Source organism: Lynx canadensis, chromosome A3 (genome assembly GCF_007474595.2).
Source record: "Lynx canadensis isolate LIC74 chromosome A3, mLynCan4.pri.v2, whole genome shotgun sequence".
Classification (NCBI taxonomy): domain Eukaryota; kingdom Metazoa; phylum Chordata; class Mammalia; order Carnivora; family Felidae; genus Lynx; species Lynx canadensis.
Genome location: NC_044305.1, coordinates 13,190,109 through 13,204,776, shown reverse-complemented (window position 1 = coordinate 13,204,776; position 14,668 = coordinate 13,190,109). Strand labels below are relative to the sequence as shown.

Genomic DNA, 14,668 nt, shown 5'->3' with positions numbered 1-14,668 from the left:
GGGTGAAGAAAGCAGGCTGGAGGACACGCACGGTACGATACCATTTATATACGGGCTAAGAACACAGAAAACAATGCTATACAGTGTTTGAGACGCTTGCCTATGTAATAAGCGCATCCATAGCCATCAGCAGGAGACGGGTGACCTTCCTGGGAGGGGGCAGGCCAGGAAAGGGGCTCGGGAGGGTAATACGGGGCCCCTGTAGCCTGTGATATTCCACATTCAGAAGCGTATGTGGTGTCATTACCGTGTCTGACTCTCAAGGCTGGCATGAGGGTCTCGAGCGCTAAGAGGCGCAAAGCTCTTGGCACGGTGCCTTGCACGTAGCCGGCCAACGTCATGCCTGTCTTAGCGGTGCGGCAGCCTTTCCGCCTGCCTGACTGCCGCCCACCTTCCTGGGTCTCCTCAAAGCCACTCCTGCTCTAGCTAAGCCCTTGCTGATTCCTGATGGCTGCAGCAGGGCACCCGCGATGACGTATGACAAGCTGCACACCCACCTCCCAACCATCCGTGTGGACCGAAGGGGACGCCACCCGTACTCCAGGGGCGGGTGGTGAAGCCCCAGGCTGGCCAACGAGGACACGCCATCTCTCCGGCCACGGTACTTGAGCCGAGTCCAGGTGTCGGAGGGACGAGGGGACCTGGGCCAGGGTGGCGGTGGCATGGTCCAGTCCCGGCTGGGAGCAGATTCAACAGACAGGATGTGTCCGTTGGCTGGCTGGGGGGGGGGGGGCAGTGGGCTGGCAGTCATTCCCCCCCCCCCTACCGCCCCCTGCCCCACGGTTTCTGGCTGGGGTGAAGGGTATAGAGATGGGGGTCCAGGAGAAAGAGAGTGTCAGGGTGCGGGCGGGAGTGCTATATGTCCAGTTCTGGACAAGCTGAGCTGCCTGCCTGGGTCAGTCGTGAAGAAGACGTGAAGGAGGTGGGCTGTTAACAGGAAGGGTAAGACAGGTGCGAGGACGAAGCAGGCTGGAAGGTGAATTTTCTAGAACCTGGAGACGAGCCGACAGACGATGAGGAACTCCCCTCTCTGCCCCCCTTCAGTCGTGAGCCAGGCCCATTCCCGCTCTCCAGGGGGAGGTGCTAGACTTTCCCCTGGTGCACTCCTGGCCAGGTGCAGGGGGCTGGGGATGCCAGGTTCTGGGGACTTGGCTCCTACCCGTAGCTTAGCATCCAGAGCTGGGTCCTCCTGCCTCCCCTCCCCATCCTGACCTCCCACTGACTTTGATCAGTAAACCAAGAGGAACCCAGTACTTCGGTGGGATCGCTAGCCAGGGCTCTGGGCAAAAATGTCCATTGCCAATGGGGGTGTGGGGCGTGGGGCGTGCTCCCGGGCTCCGTGAAAGCCTGGCCCCTCTCGTTCCCGGCCTTGTTCCTCAGGCGCGGCCTCTGCCGCTCTCGTTTATGTGCTCACTCAGCAACTACTTGTTGGGCGCCTGTTCCCAGGGTTCCTGTTAAGGGCTGGGGCTGTGGTCACAGGTCCCTGTCCCCATGGTGACCACAGTCCTGTGCGGGGTGTGGGAAAGCATTCTCATCAGCGGTAAGAAGGCGGCAGGGGACCTGGGAGGGACAGGGAGGTTTTCGCTCACTTAGGATTACCCCTGGCTGCTGGGGATGGGGGGACTGCAAGGATGGGAATGGGGACCATGGCTGATGTGACGGGAAGCTCTGCCTGGACAAACGTGTCCCATGGGTGCCTCCTGGGAGATCTGCCCATGGAAGCCCGTGGTTCTACCTCTTTTTGAACTTGGGTGAGATAAGCCAGCTCACCGCAAAGCTCTCAGGGCCCCTCCCCAGATGGGAGTCTCCTGGCTTCCAGAACTAGTTAACTGTTCTGCTTGGGAAGCCCACTTGTGGGCTGCTTTCGGGCTGTGCCTTGAGACAGATGACTGTGCCCCTGAGACCTGGTTTGAGGGGCAGGGCGGGGTTGGGGGGGGGTTGCCCGCACACTGGGGCAGCTCTCGAGCCCACCTCTCGATGTTTTCTCCACTTGGCAAGTCAACCTTCTGTAACTCCGGGAGGGTCTCCTTTTCTGAGCCACTGGCTTCCTCCGTCTAAATTATATTCTACATCATAATGCGGACACTGCACCCTCTACAGCCCCTTGTGTTCAAAAGAGGTTCACGTCCCTTTAAGGAGCAATCATATTTCATGAAGCTGAGGGCTCTGGAGTCAGCAACACTGGGTTCACACCCCGGCTTTATCACCTGCTATCTGTGGGCCAGCGGCTCGCCTTTGTGCCCCTCAGAAAGCACCTTTCCGCCTCTAAAACATGGGCCCGATCACAGTCCCTTCTTCAGATGGTGGGAGCATTTCACACGGGAATGAAGCACTTGGCAATACACTCGGAGCCAGACCTCAGGCCTTTGTATTTTTCGTCTGCTCCATCGTTCCCGCCCCTCCCCGGCCCCCAAACAAAATTACTAAGGCGCATGGGGTGGTTTACACCAAGCATCAACAAACCTTTTCTGTAAAGGGTCAGATAGGAAACATTTGAGGCTTTGCAGGCCGGAGGTCTCATTTGCATTACTCACTGTCACTGTAGCAAGAGAGCAGCCGCTGGGTAAATGAACGGGCCTGTCTGCGCTCCAGTAAAACCTTGTGCGGCCAAACTGCAAATTTCATGTCAGTTTCACATGTCAGGAAAAGAGCGCTGGTCACATGTTGCTCTCTTTGTGATTTTTTTCCCCAGCTAGTTAAGAATGTAAAAAACCCTTCTAAGCTCAGAGGCTGGACAAAAACACTTGGGCAGGACTTGACCCATGGGCTGCAGTTCAGAGAATGGATTTGGAGGCCAGCTGGCCTAGGCTCGGATGATTCCGCTTTACCACTCACTAGCTGTGTGGCCTAGTTCCTTAGCCTCTCTGTGCCTCAGTTTCCTCGTGTGCTGGTTGTGAACAGTAACTATGGTGAGACATACATGGGCTAATTTAGGTGGAATGATTCCAACAGTATCTGGTGCACGTTAGGTCTAAGGGAGCGGGAGTCATTATTCCTCAAGAATTAGGCAGCTGTGGGGGCGCCTGGGTGGCTCAGTCGGTTGAGCGTCTGACTTCGGCTCAGGTCACGATCTCACGGTCCGTGAGTTCGAGCCCCGCGTCGGGCTCTGTGCTGACCGCTCAGAGCCTGGAGCCTGTTTCAGATTCTGTGTCTCCCTCTCTCTCTGACCCTCCCCCGTTCATGCTCTGTCTCTCTCTCTCTGTCTCAAAAATAAATGTTAAAAAAAAAAATAATAATAAAAAAAAGAATCACGTGGCTGTGTTTTCCACGCGAAAATGAAAACAGTACAAACAAATCTGGTTCCCTTTGATTACTCCTCACACCCCCCTGCTTCCAATCTTGGCCCCTTTGAGCCCTAACCAGGAAGTATTTTTTTCAGATGCCTTGTTACACGTGTTAGAGTATGGCTTATGCATCTTTTACATCGGTTGAGTACAATGTGTATATTTTTTCTGAATTCCTTTCCGGGGTCACGGAAGAAAGGGAAGGAAGGGAAGGGAAGGAAGGTAAGGGGAAGGAAGGAAGGAAGGGAAGAAAGAAAGGAAGGAAAAGGAAGAAGGAAGAAGGAAGGAAGGCAAGAAGGCACAAGGACGAACCTAACTAATGCCAGTCCTTCTCATTCCTTCCTTCCTTCCTTCCTTCCTTCCTTCCTTCCTTCCTTCCTTCCTTCCTTCCTTCCTTCCTTCCTTCCCTTTCCACATGGCAGGGAACAAAGCAAAGTCACATGCCTGCCTTCATGGCCTTGTACTCTAATGAGAGGAGACAGATGTTAACAAGTGACCCAGGGATACACACAGGTGTGGTGCTCACTGCGGGGGCAGGAGACTTGGGGTGCGATGCCCTGGGCTCGGGGTGCTCTAGGAGACATCTGAACAGGGGCTTACAGGAGCTCTCTCTGCAACCCGCTCTTTCCATCAGCCCCATGTCCAAAGCCCTTCTGATGGCGTTACATACAGATCCCCTCATCTTTTTCTAGAAATCCTCCAGGGTAGGGTTCCTTTGTGGTCTTTTAATCATTTCTTGCGTTGGTGGCCCTCATGGATTTCTTTCAATAACAAAGCTGCAACGAACAACTCAGCGGTCCCAACCTGCATAGAGGGAGGCTTCTCCACGACAGAAAAGCGCAAACGACAAAGGGCGGCTCAAAGGGTGGTCTCGTTCGAGTTTACAGAGACTGCTGTTCCTTAGGGCCTTTCCACCACCTGACCCTCATCATTCCCCTCTCCCACTGGTCCCGCCTTCTCTGGTCCTCTTTGGTGATCAGTGCGTGTGCCACATCATTCTTTTGTCATCATCGCTGCCTCTCTGTCCACCTGCTATCAGGACCCTTTTCACGGCATCTAGCCTTGGGATTAGTGACTCAGAACAGAGACCTCAGAGGGCCTTTGAGGGGACCTCCGGAAGGACTGTCACTTCCTCCCGAGCTGGGCCTCCTGCTGAAGCCACTGAGGGCAGCGACACACAGGCATCTCACTCCTCAGAGTGCTGGAGCAGGGAGCCCCAGGCAACTCCGAGCTCCCTCTTGCTCCCTCCCAGTGCGACGGCTCCCACTGCCTGCTGCCCGCCCCGGGTCCGAACCCTGGACCTGAGCCAGCTCTGACCCCAAAGGGGCCCCCATCCCTCTGTTCCCAGGCCTCTGGGAACAGGGAGCCCAGGAATCCTCCCACGGGGCTCATTCACAGGGGCGATGGGTCTGTGGCAGGAAACGGGGTAAGTAGCAGCCACTGCATGTTCCGTCCTCAGCCCCAGAGGGACTCTGAGTCTCCCTGGATAACTTGATTACAGGGCTGCTCTGAGACCAGGCGTGGACGTGGTGAGGAATTTTAACAAGGACGGAGTGGAGTTTTCTAGGTAGTGGGCGATGTGCTTGTGCTGCGTCTGGGAGGAGAGAAGCAGCGTGTTCAGCCCCAAGACACTATAATCTGTATTTCTAATGTACAAATCCCCCCATCAGGACTTTGGAATCAATTCTCTCAGAGGTAATGGAGGCCTGAGACCCAGGGTGAGGGGAGAGGGTGCTGTCCAGGCGATGTCACACGTGGTTGCTGCCACCAGGGCCTGAACGATCAGACTCAGTAAGGGGGACACACGAGTGGTGATCCTTGGTCAAAGGCAGGAGGGATCCCCAAGTGTGCAGTGTTTCCAGAAGGGGAGTGGGATAGGGCGCTTTTAGGCCACTGAGCATCCCGCCCATTTTCATTTGGACTCTATTCTCAGCCAATGTTCCAGGGTTTGGCTCCAGAGTGGGGCTCCCGCTGTCCCTGCCTCTGGCTAGGGAGTGGGGCGGGTGACTTACAGCCCATCAAAACACTGCATCCCCTGGCCACACCGATTGGTCCGGGGACAGACATGTGACTGAGCCAAGAGCCAACGAGATGCAGTGAGATTTGCTGGGAATCCTGGGAAGGAGACTCCCTTACTTGCAGCTGGGCAGGAAGGTGAAACGTGGAAGGTCGGCCATATTGCTACAAGGGGCAGGGAAAGCGAGGGGGGAGGGTGGGAGAGGGAGAAGGGGGAGGGGCAGGAGGGGGAGAAGGGGGAGGGGCGGGAGGGGGAGAGACCATAGATGGTGCCGCAGAGAAGAAAACAGAGCTTAGAGGAGAAAGAAACCACCGCCTAAAGATTTTGTGTGAGCCCCTGGATCCAGCCGTGCCTGATGCCGTTACTGCTGGACCAGTTAAATAAGCTGACGTTTCCTCTTCAGTTGAGCCATTTTGAGTTGAGTTTCTGTTCACAAGCAACTGAGAGAGGCCGGTGTGATTCAAGAAAGGATAAACCCTGTAGTTTGGGGCCCCTGGGGAAGGATTCACAGAAGAGAAGATGGGTAAAACTTGAAAAAATCCAGGGCAGGAGAGCACTAGCAAAGATTTGGGGGTGCTTGTAAGAACGGACAAGGCTGGTCCGGTTGAACTGGCTCGTATGGAGCTGATGAAGTGGGCAACAGGGCCGATGTGACGGTGTATGTGCGAGTGTGTGCACACACGTGGGCCCATCCCTTCACAGTTAATAACCCACCTCCACACCCCAGGCTGTGAATCTGTTTTTGTTCATCCCTGGGTACCCAGCACCTAACACGGTGCCTGGCATATAGCAGGCTCTCAAATACTTGTTGAGGGAATGAACGAATGACATGACCAAACTTGACTAGTCTGCTCACGCCTCTGATTGCTGGGGAAGATTAGAAATACTACACATAAAACACCCAGCACAGGGCGCCTGCGTGGCTCAGTCGGTGAAGCGTCCGACTTCGGCTTAGGTCACGATCTCACAGTTCGTGAGTTCGAGCCCCGCGTCGGGCTCTGGGCTGTGTCTCCCTCCGTCTGCCCCTCTGCTGCCTGCCCTCTGTCTCTCGCGTCGTCTCAAAAATAAATAAACGTTTTAAAAAAAACAAACAAAAGCTACCCAGCGCAGTTACTTGGACCCTAATAGGCACTCAATAAAAAGATGTGCACGTTATTAAGTATGTACCAGTGTGGCCACTTCCCAGATTTGGGAACTGAGGCTCTTAGGAGTAGGTAGCATATCCAAGGGCACATGATATGTGTCAAGGCGGGGCTCTGCACCCCAGTCCTCCAACTCTAAGACGGGAAGTCACTGCCCGGTCCCCAGAGGGCGGTGGGTAGAACAAGGCAGGGGGCCGCCAAGGCTGTACATCCACGGGTCAGGCACGCTTGATTCACGCAGGATTCTAGGAAATTAGCTGCCATTGTTTAAAAATCAGGAGATCTCACAGGAAAAAAAAAACAAAACATGCGTCAGTTTGTAGCTTCTGCTGAAAAATCAGAAAACCTGGCCCTCTTGGGCCCACGTTTCTATGCAAGACTGACAGGCCTGATGGACGTTGGCTGCCCCCTCTTGGATACATTCTTCCTAGTCCCCAACACCCACCTGCCGTCTCCCCTACCCCTGGCTTCCCATCCTGTGTGTGTGGCTCTGTCCCCTGCTGACTTCTGCCTGGGGGCCTTGTGCAGCGATTCAGAGAGAGACCAACTAGGGAGGGCGGTCATCACACTACCCCACAGAGCCCCGGTTATGACGCTCAGCCAGGCCCAGGGTCAGTGGCAGTGAGCGTGGGGAAGAGAGAGGGAAGGGAAGAATGTGTGGGGAAAGAATGGGTCAACTGTGTGTGTGTGGGGGGGCACACGAACTGGCTTAGAAGATTTAGTTGGGCCAGGAATATTTGCTAGTCTCCGGAGTTTTGTTTTTTTAATGGAAAGTTTGGAGGAGACATCACGGTCAGTCCCCCCTCCTCCTCCCCCTCACTTAGGCCAAGAATCAGCAAACTCTAGCCCGTGGACCAGCCGCTGCCTCTTTTTATAAATAAAGTTTTACTGGAACTAGCCAAGCTTACTTGTTTACACATTACCTGCGGTGGCTTTCATTCAACAACGGCAGGCTTGGGTCGTTGCCACAGCGCCCGTGTGGCTCGTAAAGCCTAAAATATTGGGTCTGTGGCGCCCTAGAGAGGAAGTTGGCTGTCCTGAACCGCTCCGCACGGAGTATCACTATGGAGAAAGGGCTTTTCTGATCACCTTCACTTATGTGATCTTCAAAAATCTTTCTGGTAAAACCATAATGAAATGCCACGATACCCCAGTAAAAAAAAAGACGACAATACCCGTGCTGATAAGCACCGTGGAACAAGGGGAGCCCTTGTAACATTTCTGGCCGTAAACTGGGAACCTACACCTGGTTCAGCCACGTAACCTACCCTGTATCCCAGCAATTCTAGGCCCCGGGGAGAAGAGTCCGTGTGCCTCCCCAAAGCCCCGTGAGAGGATGTTCCCAGCCTGACTCCTAAGAGACGCAAACTGGAGACCACAATGTCCCCCCGGGCGTGAACGGACACCTACCCCCCATCCCCGCAAGGGGACGCTTCGTAGCCGTTCCCGCTGATGACGTGTGGCCACACGGGTGACCGTCACAGGCGTGACGCCAGGTGGAAAAACCTCAACCCGGGAGGGCACACAGCACACGATTCCATTTACGCGAGGTTCTAGAACAGGCACAGCCAATCCATGGTGATGGAAGGGTCGCCTCGGGGGCGGGGTCACCCACACACGACAACGGGGCTGGATGTCAACGTGGTGCGGAGCCAAGGAAGCCGGATTCAGAATGAATGTGCCACACTGTGCGTCTGCGGGTGGCTGTCCCCGTGGGGGGACGGCTGGTGGGAGGGGTTACACGAGGGGGCGCTCGGGGCTGGCGGGGGCGCGCTGGTTGCCCACCTGCCTGGGCGCTGGGTGCACGCGCCTGCTCGGTTTGCGAAAATTCACGGATCGGTACCCTCTGTGCGTGCGCTTTCTGCCAGAATGTTCTGCCCCGGCAGATTGCGGACAACGCTCTCAGAGACTGTTACGCGAGAGATGAAAACGCCGAGATGATACGCGCTGGCTGCGCGAGATCCCTCGTCTAGGGCAGGGTCACCCTCCAAAGCCAGGCAGTGGAGCTCCCGGGTCACGCTCCGCGCTGCCCCCCCCCTTCCCCACCCCCGCCGAGGGGGCCACGCAGGACGTACCTTGGAGTAATCGAAGCCGTGTTTCTCCTTCACCCCGTTCCGACAGAGCGTGTAGTTATAAAAACGGGAGTTTTTCAGGAGGCCGACCCACTCCTTCCAGCCTGGTGGCACGTAGGAGCCATTGTATTCGTTAAGATACTTCCCGAAGAAAGCTGGAGGGGGAGAAGGGTCAGGAGGCCACGTGAGAACACGGTCAGCAAGAGCCTTCTCTGCCACCCGACCACCGTGTCCCCGAGGTGTGAAAGCAGCGCTACCCCCGAGCCACCGAGCCCTTCGAAAGCAGGCGAAGCCTAAAATAAAATAAATAGGATTAGAGAGCGAGTAAGTTATTCTGAAACGTAATTATCCGAACATTCAAAGAACGTGCCATCTAGTAACCCGCCCTCTCAAAAAAGCTGGTAAAGGGCCTTGGGAAGAATAATAATTTCACAGTGGTGATAAGTGAGAATATTTTCTGGCATCTGCAACCAGTGCCGTGGGGCATGACGAGATCGGGGACTCCTACGACGACCAAACGACGGATCCTCTCGGGTTACGGTGCGTGGTCTACCTTCCTCGCTGAAGGCGATGCTAAGCGACGGTGCAGGGTCATAAGAGTGCGATTCTTTCCCGTGCACGCTTATGGGCCCCTTGAACCCTGTCTACGACACGGGACCAGAACACAAGAGCTGACGTTAGAAAACGAACGGTGCCGATTGTTGCTGGTGATGTGGAACGCGGGCCCTTTATACACGGCCAGGGCCACGCGGCCGGGTCCTCCTCCTGCGGGACCCTGGCTGGCGGCGTCTGCTGAACTTGAGCGCGCTCGCACCTTGTGCCCCAGCGATTCGAACCCTGGGTGTTCGCTCGACGGTAAAGCATTCGTTGGTTCACGAGCGTGAGCAGGACGCGCTGAGGGTAGCGCTCTTCGCAACAGCAGCTAGCTAGCTAGGAGCCAGTCCGATGCCCGTCAACCACTCGCGGGATGTCGCGTTTAATAACACAGACGCGTCTCGGGGCGCCTGGGCGGCTCAGTCGGTCGTGCGCCTGACTCTCGATTTCGGCTCCGGTCAAGATCTCGTGGTCGTGAGATCGAGCCCCACGTCGGGCTCTGTGCTGAGCATGGAGACTGCTTGGGATCCTCTCTCTCTCTCCCCCTCTCTTCCTCTGCCCCCCACCCCCGACTTGCGCGTGCGCACGCTCGCTCTCACAAAGAAACAAGAACCCAGACGCGTCTCAACCACCTAATCACGTTAAGAGAAATAAACCAGATATGGAACAACGCACACCGCACGGTCTCATTCCGAAGATGCTCCAAAACGGGGAAAACGGACGTACGGGGGAGGAAAGCAAGCGGGCAGGGCACGCCTCCCGGGGCACAGCCTCGTTCTCTCTCTCGCTGCAACGCGGGTGCTTCGGCTGGTGAAACCCCACTGAGCTAGACGTTCAGGACCCACGCGCTTCCCCGCGTGCATGTTCGACACCGGCCACAGAGCTTAAAGAAAAATGACCGTGATTCACCTGGAAGGGGGATATACCAAAAAACCCTCGGTGGGGCAGGAGGGAACAGACGAGATCCTCTCGGTGGTACTTTCTTGTTCTTTTTTCTTCTCAGCGAGCGACTGGGAGTTTTAAAAATTACAACCGATAAAGCCAGTTCGAAGTGACCGTTTCTCCAGGGACAGAGGCCCTATGCCGGCTCTCTCCTTCAGATGAGGACACCGGGGCCTCGGAGACACCCGAGAACCAGCACTGAGGGCTCAAGAGTGGGAGAGCTGGGGCTGCTGAAACGGGTTGCAGGGTGCCTCGTGCCCGGCAAAGTGCGAGTGTTGGGCAGGTGCCTGTTCAGAGCCAAAGATGAGAGGAGACGGATGGGGAGGCGAACGTCCACAGGAGAAGGAGTGGCCTGGGGCTGGGCTTTGCTGGCAGCAGAGGATGAGATGACCCCCTGCCCCCCTACCCCCAACCTGGCTTGGGTCAGGAGAGCAGGGATAAGCTGGAGCCCTCCATGGGGACGTTTTCCTGGAGACCTGGCAGGTGGCCGGGACCGCCTCGGGGTGGGAAGCCCCCTTAAGGACCCGAGCAGCCAATTCCCGAGTCCCCGTGGCACAGGACAAAGGGACACACGTCCATTCAATCTTCCCCTGGCACCAGCTGGGCCAGGAGGCTGAGGAAGCACCCCCTGGAAGGATCTGGGCACCAGAGGAGGCGAAAACAGGAAGAGAGGGTCCCGAGCAGCTTCAGGGTAAGCCCAGGGTGGGGCCTCCCTTTGCGTGGCTGGGGGGCAAAGTGGACATAGAAAGAACCCGAGCTTTCCGAGGAGGAGGGGCAGGGAAACTGGCCACCGGGCTCGGAGTCCCGGGTAACATCCGATATTCAGAGAGTAAAAGCAGTTAGGTAGGGGCGCCTGGGCGGCTCAGTCGGCTGAGCGTCCGGCTTCGGCTCAGGTCACGATCTCACAGCTCGAGAGTTCGAGCCCCGTGTCGGGCTCTGTGCTGACAGCGAAGAGCCTGGATTCTGCGTCTCCCTCCCTCTCTGTCCCAACCCACTCTCATTCTGTCTCTGTGTCTCTCAAAAATAAACATTAAAGAAAAAAAAAAGCAGTCAGGTGGCGGGTGTCCACTTACACAGCGACTGTGCGTCCCCAGCGGGTGTCAGGGCACAGGGACTGAGATGTCATCCGGACTAAGGGGCCTCAGCGTCCAAGACCCGGGCGAGCGGAAGGCCTGGATTTCTCCCTCGGGAACACGGCACGTTCAGACACTCGCGGCCCTCCCCGAAAGCAGTGGCGCTCAGCCAGGGGCGGTTTGCCCCTCAGGGGACACTCGGCAATGTCCACAGACGTTTTCGGTTTTGTTACAGATGGGGCTGGGACGTGCAACCGGCATCCAGGGGGCCGAGGCCAGGGATGCGGCTGAACATCCCACGGCGCTCGGGAGGCCCCGCACCAACCATCCCGTGTAAAATGCCTACAGTCTGCGGGTGAGAAACGCGGAGCTAAACAATTCCACCTGCCACCCGCACCTGTCCCCCCTCCTCAGCAGCAGAACCACGTAGCGAGGGCTGAAAAGGCCCCTAGAGATCAAGTACCGTCCAGGAAACAAGGTCTGCTAAACCTCAGTGACCTTATTCCTCACATTTGATGTGAGGTCTTTCCATATATGGGGAGCTCTACTCTGATAAACCCTGCCAGCCCCTCTCCCCTCTCTCCTGTTCCTCCTCCTTGGGGAAGAATGACACACGGCAGGGGTCAGCAAACGTTTCCTGCGAAGGCCCAGACCTTAGGAAGAGGGTGAAATTTTTTTTTAAATTTTTTTTTTTAACGTTTATTTATTTTTGAGACAGAGAGAGACAGAGCATGAATGGGGGAGGGTCAGAGAGAGAGGGAGACACAGAATCGGAAACAGGCTCCAGGCTCTGAGCCATCAGCCCAGAGCCCGACGTGGGGCTCGAACTCACGGACTGCGAGATCGTGACCTGAGCCGAAGTCGGCCGCTTAACCGACTGAGCCACCCAGGCGCCCCAGGAAGAGGGTGAAATTTAAGGAGCTCCCCGCCCCCCCCCCCCCCCTTATGGAGCCCCGGCACTTTCCATTCGTGACAAACACTGGTGGTGATGGGGGAGTTTCCCTTCGTAGACACTGAAGTCAAAAGCGTAAAACATTTGAGAGGAAAATCTTCAGGAAATAGCACATCACTGTACCCAGGCCTGGTGGAAGCCCATGGAAACTGCTCGGTTTGGGGTGACACTGCCCTGAGCACATGTGGATTCACATAGCTACACCCGTTTATTAGGCCCCGATGGTATGCCAGGAGCCGTCCCAGGCGATGGCAACACAGCAGTGAATGAGGCCACCAGCATCCCTGCCCTCTTGGGGTGGACATTCTAGCGAGGGAACTGTGATCACAGAGGTGATGCTGTTGGTAAAAACAAAGTGATGAAGAAAATGAAGATGGTGTTCCAACAAAGTGGCTAGAGATGGACCCCGGCAGGTGCCAAGGGCTTGAGCAGTCAAGGAAGGCTGCTGAGGGCGAATCAGGGGGAATAGGAATACAAGGGAAACTGCTCTAGACAGAGGAAACGGCAAGTGCAAAGGTCCTGTGGCAGGAACAAGCTTGGAGGCATTTGAGGAACACGGGGAAGCCACTGAGGAAGGGAGAAGATGACGTCACAGGGTAGAGGGACCAGATCGTGAGCAGAAGCCACAGGAGGCATGATGGGGAAACTGAAAAGGGCCCACACGTCCCCTGAAATACTATACATCAGATTTTACACGTTGTGTGCGTTTTCCTGGAATCGGGACACGTTCTGAAAGCAACCCAAGACCTCAAGTAGCTTCAGAAACATACAACTTCCCTCAGGTTCACCCTGAAGGGTGAACAAAAGACCTGGGAAAAAGGCACCCTGAATCTCCCTGCTGGGAAAACTGGGTTCTCTCCTAGGTCCCCCAAACCCTGGCTTGGGATCCTATGGTTTGTCCCTGAAGATCTGGACCAAGGTCTTTCTGATGAAGGTGCAGCTTGGAATGTTAAAGAGCTTCAATCTTGGCCCGGCCGGTGGGATAACTTTCTTGGAGGGGGAGCCGCCTGGGGAAGCCCGCCCCTGCCCATTATCGCCCAATGCCACGGGTGTCAAAGCGGTCGAGGCCATTTCCTCCGCTGGAATGCCCTCTTTCACATCTCTCTCCTCTCTCCGACCCCCAACTCTTAAAAAATCCAGAAAGAGTTTACTATTCAGGCTCCACGAGACCCTAGAAAACAGGGCTTCAGTCAAAGGCTTTTAGTGCCAAATTAGATTTTGCTCTCATTTGATTAGATTTCCCCCAGGCGGTTTTTAAAATGGTTATTCTGGTACCAGTTGAGGTGGGAGAAGCAAATTAGCGTGGGCCCTGGGGCTCCGGGGCTGGGAGATACAGCCAGGAGAATGAGCTGGAATTAAAATCAAGATTAAAAATACAGCCCATGTCCTGGCTGGAGCCCCCAGCGTTTAGCTTTCGCGGCCGGGACGGCGCAAAAGAAAGAACAACCCGGGGGCTGGTGTGGGGGTGGAATAACTTGGCAGGCAGGTTAAGAGGAATGAAATGCCAGGCCAGGAAAGGCCACCGATAATGTGCTGGCTGACGCCGCCCCTCGGGAGCAGGCTGGCATCAGTTGAAAGGATGGAGCGCTCACTGCCTCCCGCGTACCAGGCACAGGGTGGAAATTTACCCCTGGAAGTGGAGACTTTTATTTTGCCTGCTTGATCCTGACTGTGGTCCTTTGGGTACCATTACTTCCTTACTTAAGTCACATGGGCTGATCTTAACTCCAGACGCCAGGGTGGCAGGCATAATCTCAGCCGGGCCAATCAGAGGACTACCTTCCCCTGGCTACCTGTCATTGGTTCAGGGCCAGGCATGTGACCCAAGCTGGGCCAGTGAGAGTGAGCCCTGGGACTTTGAGGGAGCTACCGGAAAAGGGACGTTCTTCGAGATGGCTTAAAGCTGATGGGGACATAAACTTGAAGCTGCTGGCAGCCATCTTGCCACCAAGAGGGGGTGGTTGTTCTGTTTGCTTAATTCAGTTTTTCAGTTGAGCTCTCGCACTTGCAATCAAAAGACCCGAGGAAAAGCAGATGAGACGCTTAGCGGAGAGCAGGGTTTGGCAAAGCAAATCCAGCTGCCACCTGTTTTTGTCAATACTTCTACTGGAACAGAGCCACACCCATGTGTTTATATAGTCGTTATGGCTGCGTGCACACCATGGCAGAGTTGAGTTGTTGCAACAGAGACCGTGTGGCTGCAAGTCCAACACATTTACCATCCGGCCCTTTGTAGGAAGGGATTTTCAACCCTTGGTGTTATGAGCAAAATTCCCCGTGCGGGGTGAGGAATCCCTCAGGGATGGAAACAGGGCTGTGTTTAATCCGGAGAAAGAGGTACCAGAAGTAGACTCTGAACTGGGCCAAGGCAGCGAGGGGGCTCCAGGGCGCAAAGGGACGACCCACCGACCCAACGGCAGTGACAACAAGAACAGAGCAGCCAGTCACAGGCGGTCTTCGCCTTGCGTGGTCCCGATACACGCAAATGTCACTTTCCCCAGTTCAGTCTCCCACAACACGGTTCCGACTTAGCCACCGAGGCACATTAACTGTAACTGCACAAAGTAACACACGTGGCTACTGGCCCTCCCG

General features: G+C 55.7%; 1 protein-coding gene across 1 annotated transcript in view; it reads right to left on the bottom strand.

Moving 5' to 3' along the window:
- SULF2 (sulfatase 2) overlaps positions 1 to 14,668 on the bottom strand; it is a 93,011-nt gene that overhangs the window by 30,518 nt on the left and 47,825 nt on the right. The window contains 1 exon segment of the mRNA XM_032592555.1: positions 8,519 to 8,670. Coding sequence (XP_032448446.1) covers positions 8,519 to 8,670 — 152 coding nt within the window.